At 37.8% G+C, this 16,749-nt stretch overlaps 1 protein-coding gene across 1 annotated transcript in view; it reads left to right on the top strand.

Annotated features, from left to right (window-relative positions):
- Window positions 1-15,464, top strand: part of HSD17B4 (hydroxysteroid 17-beta dehydrogenase 4) — a 99,286-nt gene extending 83,822 nt beyond the window's left edge. Inside the window, exons 23-24 of the mRNA XM_068981483.1 lie at window positions 6,304-6,431; window positions 15,058-15,464. Coding sequence (XP_068837584.1) covers window positions 6,304-6,431; window positions 15,058-15,147 — 218 coding nt within the window. The 3' untranslated portion in view covers window positions 15,148-15,464. The remainder of the gene's footprint in view (window positions 1-6,303; window positions 6,432-15,057) is intronic.
- Window positions 15,465-16,749: the final 1,285 nt, after the last annotated feature.

The following is a 16,749-nucleotide window of genomic DNA, read 5'->3' as shown; positions in this document are numbered from 1 at the left end:
ATTTTCATTATGTAAATTTTGGTATATATAAGTATAAAGTGGGAAATACAGATGTATAATGTCACTACTCACAGTTAACATTTTTGGTGTTTGTCCTTCTGGAATACATTTGTGTTTATAGAAAGTTAATTCAGAAGGGGATAAAGGAAGCCAAACATGTAATATGTATTTCAGTTCAGTACAGTCACTCAGTCGTGTCTGACTCTTTGTGACCACATGATTCGCAGCAGACCAGGCCTCCCTGTCCATCACCAACTCCCGGAGTTCACTCAGATTCACGTCCATTGAGTCAGTGATGCCATCCAGCCATCTCATCCTCTGTCGTCCCCTTCCCCTCCTGCCCCCTATCCCTCCCAGCATCAGAGTCTTTTCCAATGAGTCAACTCTTCTCATGAGGTGGCCAAAGTAGTGGAGTTTCAGCTTCAGCATCATTCCCTCCAAAGAAATCCCAGAGCTAATCTCCTTCAGAATGGATTGGTTGGATCTCCTTGCAGTCCAAGGGACTCTCAAAAGTCTTCTCCAACACCACAGTTCAAAAGCATCAATTCTTCAGCGCTCAGCTTTCTTCACAGTCCAACTCTCACATCCATACATGACCACTGGAAAAACCATAGCCTTGACTAGATAGACCTTTGTTGGCAAAGTAATGTCTCTGCTTTTGAATATGCTATCTAGGTTGGTCATAACTTTCCTTCCAAAGAGTAAGCGTCTTTTAATTTCATGGCTGCATCACAATCTTCAGTGATTTTGGAGCCCCCCAAAATAAAGTCTGACACTGTTTCTACTGTTTTCCCCTCTATTTCCCATGAAGTGATGGGACCAGATGCCATGATCTTCATTTTCTGAATGTTGAGCTTTAAGCCAACTTTTTCACTCTCCTCTTTCACTTTCATCAAGAGGCTTTTTAGCTCCTCTTCACTTTCTGCCATAAGGGTGGTGTCATCTGCATATTTGAGGTTATTGATGTTTCTCCTGTCAATCTTGATTCCAGCTTATGCTTCTTCCAGCCCAGCATTTCTCATGATGTACTCTGCATAGAAGTTAAATAAGCAGGGTGACAATATACAGCCTTGACATACTCCTTTTCCTATTTGGAACCAGTCTGTTGCTGCATGTCCAGCCCTAACTGTTGCTTCCTGGCCTGCATATAGGTTTCTCAAGAGGCAGGTCAGGTGGTCTGGTATTCCCATCTCTTTCAGAATTTTCCACAGTTGATTGTGATCCACACAGTCAAAGGCTTTGACATGGTCAATAAAGCAGAAATAGATGTTTTTCTGGAACTCTCTTGCTTTTTCCATGATCCAGCAGATGTTGGCAATTTGATCTCTGGTTCCTCTGCCTTTTCTAAAACCAGCTTGAACATCTGGAAGTTCATGGTTCATGTATTGCTGAAGCCTGGCTTGCAGAATTTTGAACATTACCTTACTAGCATGTGAGATGAGTGCAATTGTGTGGTAGTTTGAGCATTCTTTGGCATTGCCTTTCTTTGGAATTGAAATGAAAACTGACCTTTTCCAGTCCTGAAGTCACTGCTGAATTTTCCAAATTTGCTGACATATTGAGTTGCAGCACTTTCACAGCATCATCTTTCAGGATTTGAAAGAGCTCAAGTGGAATTCCATCACCTCCACTAGCTTTGTTCGTAGTGATGCTTTCTAAGGCCCACTTGACTTCACATTCCAGGATGTCTGGCTCTAGGTGAGTGATCACACCATCGTGATTATCTTGGTCGTGAAGATCTTTTTTGTACAGTTCTGCTGTGTATTCTTGCCACCTCTTCTTAATATCTTCTGCTTCTGTTAGGTCCATACCATTTCTGTCCTTTATTGTGCCCATCTTTGCATGAAATGTTCCCTTGGTATCTCTCATTTTCTTGAAGAGATCTCTAGTCCTTCCCATTCTATTGTTTTCCTCAATTTCTTTGAATTGACTGCTGAGGAAGGCTTTCTTACCTCTTATTGCTATTCTTTGGAACTCTGCATTCAGATGCTTATATCTTTCCTTTTCTCCTTTGCTTTTCACTTCTCTTCTTTTCACAGCTATTTGTAAGGCCTCCTCAGACAGCCATTTTGCTTTTTTGCATTTCTTTTCCATGGGGATGGTCTTGATCCCTGTCTCTTGTAGTGTCATGAACCTCCGTCCATAGTTCATCAGGCACTCTATCTATCAGATCTAGTCCCTTAAATCTATTTCTCACTTCCATTGTATAATCATAAGGGATTTGATTTAGGTCATACCTGAATGGTCTAGTGGTTTTCCCTACTTTCTTCAATTTCAGTCTGAATTTGGCAATAAAAAGTTCATGATTTGAGCCACAGTCAGCTCCTGGTCTTGTTTTTGTTGACTGTGTAGAGCTTCTCCATCTTTGGCTGCAAAGAATATAATCAATCTGGTTTTGGTGTTGACCATCTGGTGATGTCCATATGTAGAATCTTCTCTGGTGTTGTTGGAAGAGGGCGTTTGCTATGACCAATTCATTTTCTTGGCAAAACTCTATTAGTCTTTGTCCTGCTTCATTTCGTATCCCAATGCCAAATTTGCCTGTTACTCCAGGTGTTTCTTGACTTCCTACTTTTGCATTCTAGTCCCCTGTAATGAAAAGGACATCTTTTTTGGGTGTTCGTTCTAAAGTCTTGTAGGTCTTCATAAAAGCATTTAACTTCAGCTTCTTCAGCGTTACTGGTTGGGGCATAAACTTGGATTACTGTGATATTGAATGGTTTGCCTTAGAGATGAACAGAGATCATTCTGTCGTTTTTGAGATTGCATCCAAGTACTGCATTTCAGACTCTTTTATTGACCATGATGGCTACTGCATTTCTTCTAAGGGATTCCTGCCTGAGGTAGTAGATATACTGGTCATCTGAGTTAAATTCACCCATTCCAGTCCATTTTGGTTTGCTGATTCCTAGAATGTCGATGTTCATTCTTGCCATCTCCTGTTTGACCACTTCCAATTTGCCTCGATTCATGGACCTGACATTCCAGGTTCCTATGCAATATTGCTCTTTACAGCATCACACCTTGCTGCTATCACCAGTCACATCCACAACTGGGTGTTGTTTTTGCTTTGGCTCCATCCCTTCATTCTTTCTGGAGTTATTTCTCCACTGATCTCCAGTAGCATATTGGGCACCTACTGACCTGGGGAGTTCCTCTTTCAGTATCCTATCATTTTTCCTTTTCGTACTGTTCATTGGGTTCAAGGCAAGAATACTGAAGTGGTCTTCAGACACCAAATTTCAGTGTCTATTTTTTTTTCTAAGAATCTTTATCAATTAACAGCGATATGTAGGTATCAGCACTGGCCTTTCTTTCTTCGTTCTGTCCTTCCTTCTGTCTATCTATGACGGAATTCTACCTTTTCCCTATAGGTGAAACTATATTACAAGTTGAGTTATAAATATAAAGCACAGAATTTTTGAAGATACTGGTCATGGAAAGGTATGAGACAAGAGTGAGAAAAGTTGCTGGAATTGTGTGTCTCACAGTTGGCAGAATAGAACTCTGTAGAGATTTATAAAATATACAAGTGATTCATTCTAACAAATATGATAATTTTATTAAATATAGTTCAATAACCAATTAATATTTTCACCTTATCTTAGTGTCACTTGCCTTGTAGACAGTATTAGAAAACATGCTTACATTTAGTAATTGCCTTTTATTAACCTAGGCAAAGGGTTTTTTCTTATATTCCACCTCAAAATTGGAATATTTGAATCCTATTAGTACTTACTTATAATTGATGCCTGTGGCTTTTGTTTATTTGTTATTTTGTTTATCTTCTTCCGGTCCTAATTTATCAAAACTAACAATCAAATTGGATCTTGAAGCTTTCTCTGAAAGTGTTCATTATTCTCTTTAGTTATCTGTCTTTGATTTGATTCTACACTGTGTGTATCTCTTTTCAGTTCTAATTGTTTTCTTGCAGTCTGCGTCACTGAGCTAAATCAGAGCTGGCAGCAGTAGAAAGTACCTAAGATTTTTGGCTTATGATGTTTTTTATGGGACTTCCCTGGTGGCTCAGAAGATACTTCCATGTTGGCATGTCTTTTTTGCATCTTGGTGCTAAATGACATAAAATAGGTGACTAAATACCTTGACTTAGGGAATACCTTTTTTTTTTTTTTTTGCGAGCTGTTTTTAAACTGTTTTTCTAAACATTTCAGTTGTCCCAACCTTGTTCATATTATGGCAAATGCAAACCTGTTTAGAGAGAACAGGCTCAGCTACTTTGTTCACCTGTGGAACTGGGGTTACACAGAGTGACTACCCTTAAGCAAGTCTAGAAGCCAAGAGGTTTGTGCTCAGTGGCCTGAAAGATGCATCCCAACCAAGAGATCCTCGACTGTGCCCACCTTCCCAGCTCCTTCCTGTATCTTGCCATCTAGACAACACAAACAGTGAATCGCTGGGCAGAGGTGTGTCTGTGTCGGGATTTTTAACAACCAAGTTAGTGTGCGTCTACAGAGAATGAGGACAGTTCTGGTACAAGGCTTGGTTTTGGCTGTGGAGTAGGAGGCATCTTCATTGTGTCTTTCAAGGTTAGGCCCCTCTGAGGCCTGTTGTGCTTGGTCATGTAGGAGCTGGGGGGCTGCCTGAGCGAGGGCCAGTGTGGTCTCTGCCTTGCTGGGCTGAGGTGGTCTGACAGAGGCTAGTCTTCTTGCTAAGAACTTTCCCCTTTTTAGCCCTCTTTTTGTTTATCAGCACTAGTTATTAGCTTTCCACAGAAAAAAGTTTTATTGCTTTATGAGAATCTGGCTGTGAAGCAGCAAGTAAAACCGAGTGAGTGAGAGGGCAGGTAGATAGCACTTCATTAGAAGGGCCTTCATTAGCTAAGAGATTTACTCCACACTGAAGTATTAAGATTGTATGAGTCTGGTTTTATTCCTGAGCAAGACTAGTGCATACAGTGGGCCTTAGACTCACTTGTGAAAAATTAAAACAGTATCTGTTGAATGTCAGAGGTTTGCTTTTCTTTAGTCTTTCCTTTCTACCCTCTGACCCCCTCCTATTAGTCTCTCCCTGCTCCTTCCTTGCCTGCCTTCCTCCTTCTCTTATTCTACTTTTGTTTTTAACTACACAAATAACACGGAAAAACATGTTTGTAATATGTATGTGCCAGTAAGAACAGAGCCTTTGTTCTTCACGCCTTATTCCTAGTATCTTGCATATTGTCTGAGAACCATAGAAGAAACTAAACAATGAAGTGAGTGAAACAAAGCAAAAAGTTCCCCTTCTTACCCTTTCTCCTCCCCAAGGTAACCGTTAGTAGTCATGTTTTTTTTTTTTGTTTTGTTTTGTTTTGTTTAGTTTAGTTGGCAAAATTATCTTCTGTGGACAGTGGGAGTGATTTAATTCTGTCTTTGCAGCAGAACTTGGCTAACAAGTCTATATAATTTTTCTTACATGTGTGTATCTTTTCTTGATCCTAAGTTGGGAGTTCCCTACACACTCTTAGGGAGAGTGATGTGATCATAGCTTCTTTGCAATAGTAGAGAAAGCACATTCAAGAGGCTAAAGCTGGATGAGTGGAATTGGCCTTTCTGGATGAGTGGTCTTGGTCACATGTATGACAATGAAAACTTTGTAAAATGTAACTTTAACATAAAGCTCTATGCTATACAGAGAGCAGTGAAGGAGGTAAATTTTTAATATTTTTTCCAGTTACCCAGCCTGTTTCTGGGACATTTAATCCTGCTGTCCAAAACAGTTAAGGGAAAAGATTTTAATTTTAACCTTTATTCATAACAGTTAGGGCAATAAGCATTTTATAAATACATGACTAATTGAAATACTTTAAAATTTTTAATTTTACTATCATTTAATTCATATGGAAGAACCTTTGATGAATTCAAGTTATTGGAAAGTGATGAGTGTGCATTCCCTTCCCCAACCCCAACCAATATGCAATTGTTTTAAAATTCCATTTTCTTCTTTTATTGACTATAGAGTCTTTATTTGAATCTAAAGACCTTAATCATATAACTTCCAACCTCTTAACTTCATTATATTGCTCTACATTGATTCACTTTTCAAATCTCTCTATTGTGTAAACTTCTTCAATGAAGGAAAACTATTATTGATTTGATTCTTTTGAAAATCATATTCTTTATAAAAAGGACATCTCAAAAAATAAATGATTTAAAATTTTTTTCTAAGTGATATGTAATATATAATGTAGAATAAATACCACAGTAACTCTGAAACTATTAAAAATGTCTGCATTTATCTGGTTCATTTTAGTCTCAAGTTGTAAAGATAAAATGGCTGATATTGGTTTCTTCCTATTTTTCCCAGCTATTGACCTGAAAACTGGTTCTGGAAAAGTGTATCAAGGCCCTGCAAAAGGCTCTGCTGATGTAACCATCACACTTTCAGATGAAGATTTCATGAAAGTAGTCTTGGGCAAGCTTGATCCTCAGAAGGTAAAGTTCTTACAATGTTTATTTATTAGTCATTATTTTTTCCTATTTGACAGTTGCAGTTTTTGGCTGACTCCAAAATTCTAATTTATAAGACAGATTTTTTACAACTCTGAAGAAAGAGTTGATAGCAGTATTCAAGTTGACAGATCATATATTTTTCTAATGGAGTTTTTCAGTCAATAACTTGTTAAAAATAAAGTTTTGAGTGAAATTCTTCTTCAGCAGATAAACAATATAAAACTCATATATAGACCTTTTAATTTATTGTCATTAGTTCAGAGGTGAAAAACCATATGATATTTCATAAAATTAGACATTCTTCCCTGATATATAAGATTAAGAACTTGTCTTAATCATCATGGTAAACTGAAAATAGAAAGATGGAACATAATAGCCAGTATCTTCCTGAGGGTAAAACATTTAGAGACATTTCAATAGAAAATCATGATTAAAACAAGAGTACCTTCACTGACCATTATGAGTTAATATTGTTCTAAAACCTCTGGGTAATCCACAGACACACAAATTTAAAGTAACTGATGTAGCAACTAGAAGGGAGGAGGAAATTTTGTGATTTTTGAATCATGATTATGTAGCTAGAAATCCCAAGAAGATCATATTATTCTTATATCAGAGGAGTTCAAACAAATGGTTGATTGCACAGTAATTATTTAAAAATAGCTTTCACATAGCAGCAACACCAACCAGAAGATATAATTTAAAAAATTTGTTTATAATAACTGCCCAAACTTCCAAGTACCAGTGAGTACCAAAACAATAAAAGCACAGTGCTTATTTGCAGAAAACAATACAACTTTACAAGTTACAGGGAAATTTGAATAAAGGATAAAATGTTCAGTTTCCTTGGATAGAAAGACTAGTTTAAAAAGAATTATAACGTTGTATCGTGGTTAAAAATACATTCTTTTGGGATCAGATAAACCTGAGTTTCAATCTTAGCTCTTACATCTACTCTCTAAACCTTAATTTTCTCATTGTAAAATGAATAATGATAATCCCAAATAACTAAATGGATGATAACTAAATCCACTAATATTCATGAAGATCTTACTATAATGCCAGGTACTGGGTGAGCTCTCAGTTAATTCTTCCCCAGGAATTTATTTAGTACCTCCTTTTATTTGGGTGCTTGATGTGGCTAAACAAGACAGTGCCCCTTCTGGGCAGAGCTTAGTTCTAGAGGGAAATGGAAAAGAAATATAATTTCAAATACAGAAAAAAATAAGTCAGAGTTATGGGTTACAGTAGTGGTTGGCAAACTTTTTCTGTAAAGGGTCCCATTGTAAATATTCTAAGCTTTGCAGGTCAGATGATCTCTGTTGCACCTATTTGGTTCTGCCATTTATAGAGTTAAAGTAGCATGGATTATATATATGTATATATATAACCAATGGATGTAGCTGAGTTCCAATCAAATTTGTTTATGACCGAAAACAGGCAACAGACTGGTTTTGGCCTTTGGGCTGTAGTTTGCCAACTCTTGGATTAGAATGTGACAGGATGGAGGCACTATATTAGATAGGGTTGTCCAAAAAGACTTGATAGAGACCTGAACAAAGTGAAGATGAGGAAATGAACCATAAGGCTAAAGAAACAACCAGTGCAAAGGCTGGAGGCACCAGTGGCTCTGCTTATTGGATATAATAACTGTGAGGAGGCCAACAAAATGAGCAGTGGGGAGAGAGACATGAGGGGAAGAGGGAAAAGTAGGCATGAGTTAATCATACTGGACCTTGTAGATGTTGGTGAGGAGTTTAGATCTTATATGTGATAGGAAGCTGTTGAGCTCTGGATTGTGAAACATGTATACTATCATGTAAGAAATGAATCGCCAGTCTATGTCCGATGCAGGATACAGGATGCTTGGGGCTGGTGCACGGGGATGACCCAGAGAGATGTTATGGGGAGGGAGGTGGGAGGGGGGTTCATGTTTGGGAACACATGTACACCCGTGGTGGATTCATGTCAATGTATGGCAAAACCAATACAGTATTGTAAAGTAAAATAAAGTAAAAATAAAATTAAAAAAATAAATAAATAAATGTTTCAATGACAAAAAAAAATAAAGGTCATTATGGCTAGTCAGTGAATAATTAAGTGTTCTTTTATAAGATATATTTGAGATGCCTTTAAAGGATTAAATGTAGGATTTAGGGAAACCTTTATGTAACATTTATATAATCATTAGGAATATCAGGTCTTTGGGGGTGAATGATAATGGGAAGTTGCATAGTAAACGATAGTGCTTTGTGTCATTCTGTGTACCATTCTGTCAATACCAGACAGAATGGAATTAAATGTGAAATAATTAAAGCAGAGGCAAAACTTGACAAAAACATAGCTGTTTATTATTCTGAAAGATCTAGTCTTTATAGAAGTTCTAATTAATACTAGAGGTTTTCTAAACTCACTTGGCTCAGTTATGTTCTGCCCCACCTTGGTGCCAACACCCCTGTTCTTCAGCTATCAAACAGCTTATATCCTAGTGTACAGTCTCTCTCTGCACCAACTCTTGTCAACCTTGGTGGCTTCCTTCAGCATTCATAAAAATGACTTCTCTAACCAGATGACTCTTAGTTTATTGATACTATTTCAAATTATCTTTCAGTCCATTCTGTATCAGCTTTTGTCTTTATTGGAAGCATAAAACGTACAAATTCCAATATCTATTTCAAAACATCACCATTTTCCAATACCATCCCTTGCTTGTTTTTGTTTTGTGAGTCTTACTACTGCTCTTGAACTTCAGATGCCTCCAGTTTGTTGACACCACCACTTTGTGTCCGTCAACGCCATTCTGTCTTTTTGTCTCTTCTTGTTCAGCTTAGATTTTGTGGTACATCATAATATCTCCCTTGAAAATATCCTCATCTCCCTGTATATCTCTCATCTTACTTGGGTAGAAAATTCCACCCTATTTTAACTTTACTCTCTGCCATCTTTCTATCTGTACCAGAATAGAGGAAGGAGTTAGGAGGAAAACTGTACAACTAGACAAGTTGGATTCCCTTTAAAATTTTGATTTTTGTTGTTTATTTGCTAAGCCATGTCCAACTCTTTTGCGACTCCATGGACTGTAACCCACCAGATTCCTTTGTCCATGGGATTGTCCAGGTAAGAATACTGGAGTGGGTTGCCATTTCCTTCTCCAAGGGAATCTTTATGACCCAGAAATTGGACCTGCGTCTCCTGCATTGGCCAGCGGGTTCTTTATCACTAAGCCACCAGGGAAGCCCCAAATTTTGATTACAAATCTCAAATAGTCTTTAAGCACTGTCTAGCAATCTTACTGTGATTTTCCACTAAGCTTCCATTCCTATTGTCTGAGATGTGTTTTTCATATTTGTCTTCAGCTGCTGACCTTTCTTCATGCTTCTTTGGGGAAAAAAAGAAAGACCTCAGATGAAAATATTTACTTTCCTATCACCAGATCTATTCTATTGGCATCTACATGTGTGTGTATTAGTTGCTCATCATATCTGACTCTTTGTGATCCCATGAACTATAGCCTGCCAGGCTCTTCTGTCCATGGAATTCTCCAGGCAAGAATACTGGAGTGGGTAGCCATCCCTTCTCCAGGGGATCTTCCCGACCCAGGGATCAAACCTGGGTCTCCCACTTCGCAGGTGGATTCTTTAGCATCTGAGCTATCAGAGAATCCCATCAGCATCTGCATTGATCTTCTTTTTTTCCTGTATATTACATTGAAGGAAGTCTCCCTCTTTCTGTCAAAGACGTCTTCATTTCTCATCCAAGTATCTACTTAAAGTCATTGTTGCTCTCCTTCCGCTTTTTTTCTACATCATTCTCTTTCATTTCATGATGTAAGTGTCCTACAGCACAGAAGCAAGCTAACACGGATCTTAAAGCAATCCCCATCCAGCATGCTATATCAAATCTTTTTCCTTTTCACAAAAGAATTGTCTAAACCAGTGCTGTCCTGGTTTTAATATTAGACACGTTAGACATACAATGTGAGCTACATACGTAATTGAAACCATGCGATTCTCCAGGCAAGAATACTGGAGTAGGTAGCCATTCCCTTCTTCAGGAAATCTTCCCGACTCAGGGATTGAACCTGGGTCTCCTGTGTTGCAGGCAGATTCATTACCATCTGAGCCAAGAGGTGAAGCCCCATATAATAATGTGAGCCACATATGTAATCAAAAATTACATAGTGGCTACGTTTAAAAAAAAGGTTAAAAATAAACTCAAAAGGACTTGAAGACTTAAACATAAGACACGACACCATCAGTTCAGTCAGTTCAGTCACTTAGTCGTGTCTGACTCTTTGTGACCCCATGAATTGCAGCACACCAGGCCTCCCTGTCCATCACCATCTCCCGGAATTCACTCAGACTGACATCCATCAAGTCGGTGATGCCATCCAGCCATCTCATCCTCTGTCGTCCCCTTCTCCTCCTGCCCCCAATCCCTCCCAGCATCAGAGTCTTTTCCAATGAGTCAACTCTTCTCATGAGGTGGCCAAAGTAGTGGAGTTTCAGCTTCAGCATCATTCCTTCCAAAGAAATCCCAGGACTGATCTCCTTTAGAATGGACTGGTTGGATTTCCTTGCAGTCCAAGGGACTCTCAAGAGTCTTCTCCAACACCACAGTTCAAAAGCATCAATTCTTCAGCGCTCAGCTTTCTTCACAGTCCAACTCTCACATCCATTCTTGACCATTGGAAAAACCATAGCCTTGACTAGACGGACCTTAGTCGGCAAAGTAATGTCTCTGCTTTTGAATATGCTATCTAGGTTGGTCATAACTTTCCTTCCAAGGAGTAAGCGTCTTCTAATTTCATGGCTGCAATCACCATCTGCAGTGATTTTGGAGCCCCAAAAAATAAAGTCTGACACTGTCCACTGTTTCCCCATCTATTTCCCATGAAGTGATGGGACCGGATGCCATGATCTTCATTTTCTGAATGTTGAGCTTTAAGCCAACTTTTTCACTCTCCTCTTTCACTCTTATCAAGAGGCTTTTTAGTTCCTCTTCACTTTCTGCCATAAGGGTGGTGTCATCTGCATATCTGAGGTTATTGATATTTCTCCCGGCAATCTTGATTCCAGCTTGTGCTTCTTCCAGCTCAGCTTTTCTCATGATGTACTCTGCATATAAATTAAATAAGCAAGTTGACAATATAAAGCTTTGATGTACTACACCGTAAAACTCCTAAGTCCAGTGAATATTTCTCTGTCTAGGTCTTTCTCAGCCTTTTAGTAGCATTTAACTCAGTTAACCACCAACTTTTTGAAATAATTTCATCCATTGCCTTTTATGACATCTTATTTTCCCATTTTGCTTTTTCCACCTTTGGCTATTCTTAATCTCCTGTGGTGTCTTCTTCTTTTACCCCCAGCCATTGGGTTTTGGTATTTCTGAGAGCTCATTTCAGGACTCTTCTCTAAATAATACTCCTAAATGAGTCCATCTATCCTAAATGAGTCCATCTATCCTGTGGTATTTAGGGCCATCTATATGTTGTCATCTTGCAGATTTAATTGTCTCACTCAGTCATCTTCTCTGAGTTCCATAGTGATATAACCTGCTCTCTTCTTGCATCTCTGATGGGACACTTTATTATGCCCCATTTAGAACTTGTGTTTTAATTTTCTCCCCCGAGTCTGTTTTCAGGAAATGGCACAATTATCTGTCTACTGAAATAAGTATGCTCAATAATACAAGAATTGTCTTGGCTTTTTTCTTTACCTTTGTATCCTTTCTATCCTTAATCCTGTTTGTTATTTCTCCAAAATGTATCTTTAGTATTCATTTTCTTCTCTTCATCACTAGGGATATCATCATGACCCAAGTTTCCATCATCTCTCACCTGGCTTTCTGACTGGTCTTACTACACTTAGTCTTGCCTTTCCACCAATCTGTTCACATGGGAGCCAGAACAATCTCTTAAGAATAAAATCAGATTATCGGTTATTCCACCTGATAAAAGCCTCCAGGATTTTCTTTTGCACTTAGATAAAATCTAAACTACGTGTTATTATATTGTTTGTGACGCTTCCCTTGCTTATCTCCCAGTCTCATCCTACGCTGCTTGCCGTATCAATTATACTAAATCAGTTTACATTGCCTTTCTCTTAGTTCCTTCCCATCAATTTTTATTCCTTCAATGTCTATATATTTGCCTTTTCTGGAATTTCAATCCCTGTCTTTTTGTAGGACTGGCTTTGTTTTATCCAGAGTAGTTCCCTCCTGTTGTAGTTTTTCATAACCTCCTTAATAGCATTTATAAGTCTTTAATTACTTGTTCACATTTTGTTTTTTTGACTTCCCTATTGTAATGTTAGCACCCTGAGAACAGGGAGAGATGTCTCTTTTCTAGCATAAATTATTGTCTAGGGTACTTTAGATTCTCAGTTAATACTTGAATAGATTAAAGCAAGGGTAGAAATAAGGAACATAAGCTCAATAATAGTAGTTTAGGCTGTGTAGAAATGTAAAACTTCTGCTTGTCAGACTCCCTCTATAAGACATTCCATAAACCTCGGGAAAAAAATGATGGTACATAGTATATTGGTGTCAATAACCTATAAAAACTATGAGCAACACCAAGACCTCAGTGTAAAAAAATGAGCAAAAGACATGAACCAATAATTAATGAGAGAGAGAAATGACTAACATACACGAGAACAATGACTAATTTTTCCCAGTATCTAAAACATGCAAATTAAAGCATGTCATTTTTGCCTCAGATTTTCGAAGATTGGAAAAATAGTAGTATTAAGGTTGGGATAAAAGAATTTACACATAGCTAGAAGGAATATTAATTTGATGCCATCTTTCTGGAAAGCACTGTGAGAGTTTCCCTGACTTCTTTTATGGTAACTTAACAGTTCAGTAAAAAAGTTTAATGGCATTTCTAGGCTAAAAGAAATACCTAATGGTTCAGTTTATTAAATAGATCTAAACAAGAGTAGTTTTTTGTTTTCTGACCAATGTCACTATATTTCCTTCAGAAAGTTTAAATACTCCAAAGTGTGTTTGAGTTCACTGCAGTGCCCTAGTGCACTGAGGAACAAAGTTTGAAAACCATGATAATGGCAGTATGGTCAAGAAAATCTAAATGCCATGATTCAGTAATTCTTCTTCTAGGAACCTGTTCTAAGAGTCAACTAGGAACAGAGATTTACATACAAAATTCTGCTACTCGATAGCAACCACCAAATATTGGTGTACTTACTTCAAGGAAATAGGTGTTCTTATTGGTTGGTAAGTCCCTCTCAGATTGTAGCACCTGGCAAGCAGGTCTCAGTAGTGACTCTCTGCAGGAGTTGCAGACCATCATTTCTGTAGCTTCACAGTGAAAGCAGTCTTAGTTTTAAAATTCCAGTCTCCAGTTTGGAAGCTTAGCACTTGATCCTGATTGAATGAAATTATCCTGTATTAATTTTGGGATTAAAAGTTTAAGTAGTTTTTGCTTTTCCTCCAGGTGTTGAGGATTTGGTACACAGATTAAGTTGCTGCTATTTAATGATCAGGAGACACTGTTAAGCAGAGAGCACTCAAATTCAAGTCCTGGCCTATTTGTTGCTGGCACTATGGTCTTGAGCATGTTTTTAAGCTTTCTGAACATCTCTTTTGCTGGTATGCCCAGTTCAGGTTGATGGCTGTGCTTCTCAAGTGACATTTTATTTGTGGGGCTGCTTTGTAATGTTACATATGCATGGATATTACTATTTTTTTCAATCTAGCTAAAAATCTAGAGACTTCTTTTCACTTCATATTCCATATCTTATTTTCTCAGTAAGCTATATGTGTTTTATCGTTTTTATTTTACTGTTAGTGAACAGTAGAAATTGAACAGAAACTGAACAGAGTAGAACAGGAGAAATTGCACAAATTTCTTTTGTCAAGTCAGAAAAGAACTGGAGCTCTTAGTGTTTTAACATGATGGCCTTTTACTTGTAATAATGAGTTTAGTACCTACTTCCATGTCAGGCGCTAAGCAAAGAACTTTACACACTGTTTCATTCAACTCATACAACAAAGCTGCTATTTAGGTGCTGTTGTCATACTCTTTATAGATAAGGAGGCCAGAGCTCAGAGAGGTTAAGTCGTTTGTCCAAGCTCACCTTCCATTTAGTGGCAGAGCCTAGATTTTAACCCAGGCATTCTGATGCTACAGCCCAGGATCTATGTATCACTTTGTTAGACTATCTTATTTTGCCACTATATGGCCTTCTGTTTCATGAATATATAGTAAATATTTTAAATCTATTTTTAAAAGTTCTGAATTGAGTGTTTTTATTGTTAGTAATACAGTAAAGCCTTTTATTCATATGGTCTCAAATTCACATTTAAGAACATAGATTAAAGCCAGTAGCATAGGTTGAAGCAGAACCACCAGATCTTTCCATTCTATGGTTTTCTAAAATATACAAGGCATTGTTATTTTTTCTTAGATATCTAAAAATTGGGTGCTATCTATAATCATTAAACTATCATTGCTAGATAAAAGTTACCTTTGTTGTCTGGAGTTATTAACTCAGTTGTATTCAGTCTTAACAATGATCTTTTTTAAAAAGATAGAAACTGTGATGTAATAAAGGTTGGTACTCTGTTTTCCCTTTCTCCTTTCCAGGCGTTCTTTAGTGGCAGACTGAAGGCCAGAGGGAATATCTTGCTGAGCCAGAAGCTCCAGATGATTCTTAAAGACTATGCCAAGCTCTGAAGGATGTACTATGTTCTTAATTACAACAGGAAAATTAAATACTCTCTTTGCCTAAATATGCAGAAATAATCCAGCAAAAATGATCAAAATTACGGTACAGGGAGAATTGCTTAACATTTTCAGAATCCAGATAACTTTCAGATTTTTATTTTCTACTAATTTTTCATGTTATTATTTTTACAAGGAATTGTAAGCTGGCACATGATTATCCTTCCGTCCTTAGACCAATGTCTTCATAATAAAAAATTTTCACCCAAGTCTAGTCTCTTTAGAATTGGGATAGCATTTATAAGTTGTAAGGAAAATTAAATGCGTAGAGGCTACTTTGATGTCTTTTACACTTCATTATTTTCTCTTTGATTTATTGATGCCCCAATTTTAACATGAATTTTCGTATTGTACTCATTTACATACGTTGCTATAATAGAATTCCATTTTAAGGCAAGATAAAGGTCTTTGTGTGTTTTCAGATTTTCTTTAAAAATTTAGCAGTCGTTGATTTATAGTATCAATTACTTACAAAACAGTAAGACAGTAGGCTCTGAGAGAGGATATCAGCGGGCAGACAGACTGAAACCCCAATCACAGAAAACTAGCCAATCTTATCACATGGCCCACAGCCTTGTCTAACTAAATGAAACTAAGCCATGCCATGAGGGCCACCCAAGATGGACACGTCATGATGGAGAGTCCTGACAAAATGTGGTCCACTGGAGAAGGGAATTGCAAACCACTTCAGTATTCTTGCCTTGAGAACTTCATGAACAGTATGAAAAGGCAAAAAGATAGGACACTGAAAGATGAACTCCCCAGGTCTGTAGGTGCCCAATATGCTACTGGAGATCAGTGGAGAAATAACTCCAGAAAGAATGAAGGGATAGAGCCAAAGCAAAAACAGCACCCAGTTGTGGATGTGACTGGTGTTAGAAGCAATGTCTGATATTGTAAAGAGCAATATTGCATAGGAACCTGAAATGTTAGGTCCATGAATCAAGGCAAATTGGAAGTGGTCAAACAGGAGATGGCAAGAGTGAACGTAGATATTCTATGATTGAGTGAACTAAAATGGACTGGAATGGGTGAATTTAACTCAGATGACCATTATATCTACCACTGTGGGCAGGAATCCCTTAGAAGAAATGGAGTAGCCATCATAGTCAACAAGAGTCTGAAATGCAGTACTTGGATGCAATGTCAAAAACGAAGAATAATCTCTGTTTGTTTCAATATCTCGGTAAACCAAGTCTATGCCCTAACCAGTAATGCTGAAGAAGCTGAAGTCGAACGTTTCTGTGAATACCTAAAGACCTTTTAGAACTAACAGTCAAAAAAGATGTCCCTTTCATTATAGGGGACTGGAATGCAAAAGTAGGTAGTCAAGAAACACCTGGAATAACAGGCAAATTTGGCCTTGGAGTACAGAATGGAGCAGGGCAAAGGCTAATAGAGTTTTGCCAAGAGAACACACTGGTCTTAGCAAACACCCTTTTCCAACAACACCAGAGAAGACTCTACACATGGACATCACCAGATGGCCAACACTGAAATCAGATTGATTATATTCTTTGCAGCCAAAAATGGAGAAGCTCTATATAGTCAGCA

The sequence above is a fragment of the Capricornis sumatraensis genome, chromosome 9 (assembly GCF_032405125.1).
Source record: "Capricornis sumatraensis isolate serow.1 chromosome 9, serow.2, whole genome shotgun sequence".
NCBI lineage: Eukaryota > Metazoa > Chordata > Mammalia > Artiodactyla > Bovidae > Capricornis > Capricornis sumatraensis.
Note: the sequence above shows the minus strand (reverse complement) of the source record. Positions and strands in the feature narration are given on the sequence as shown.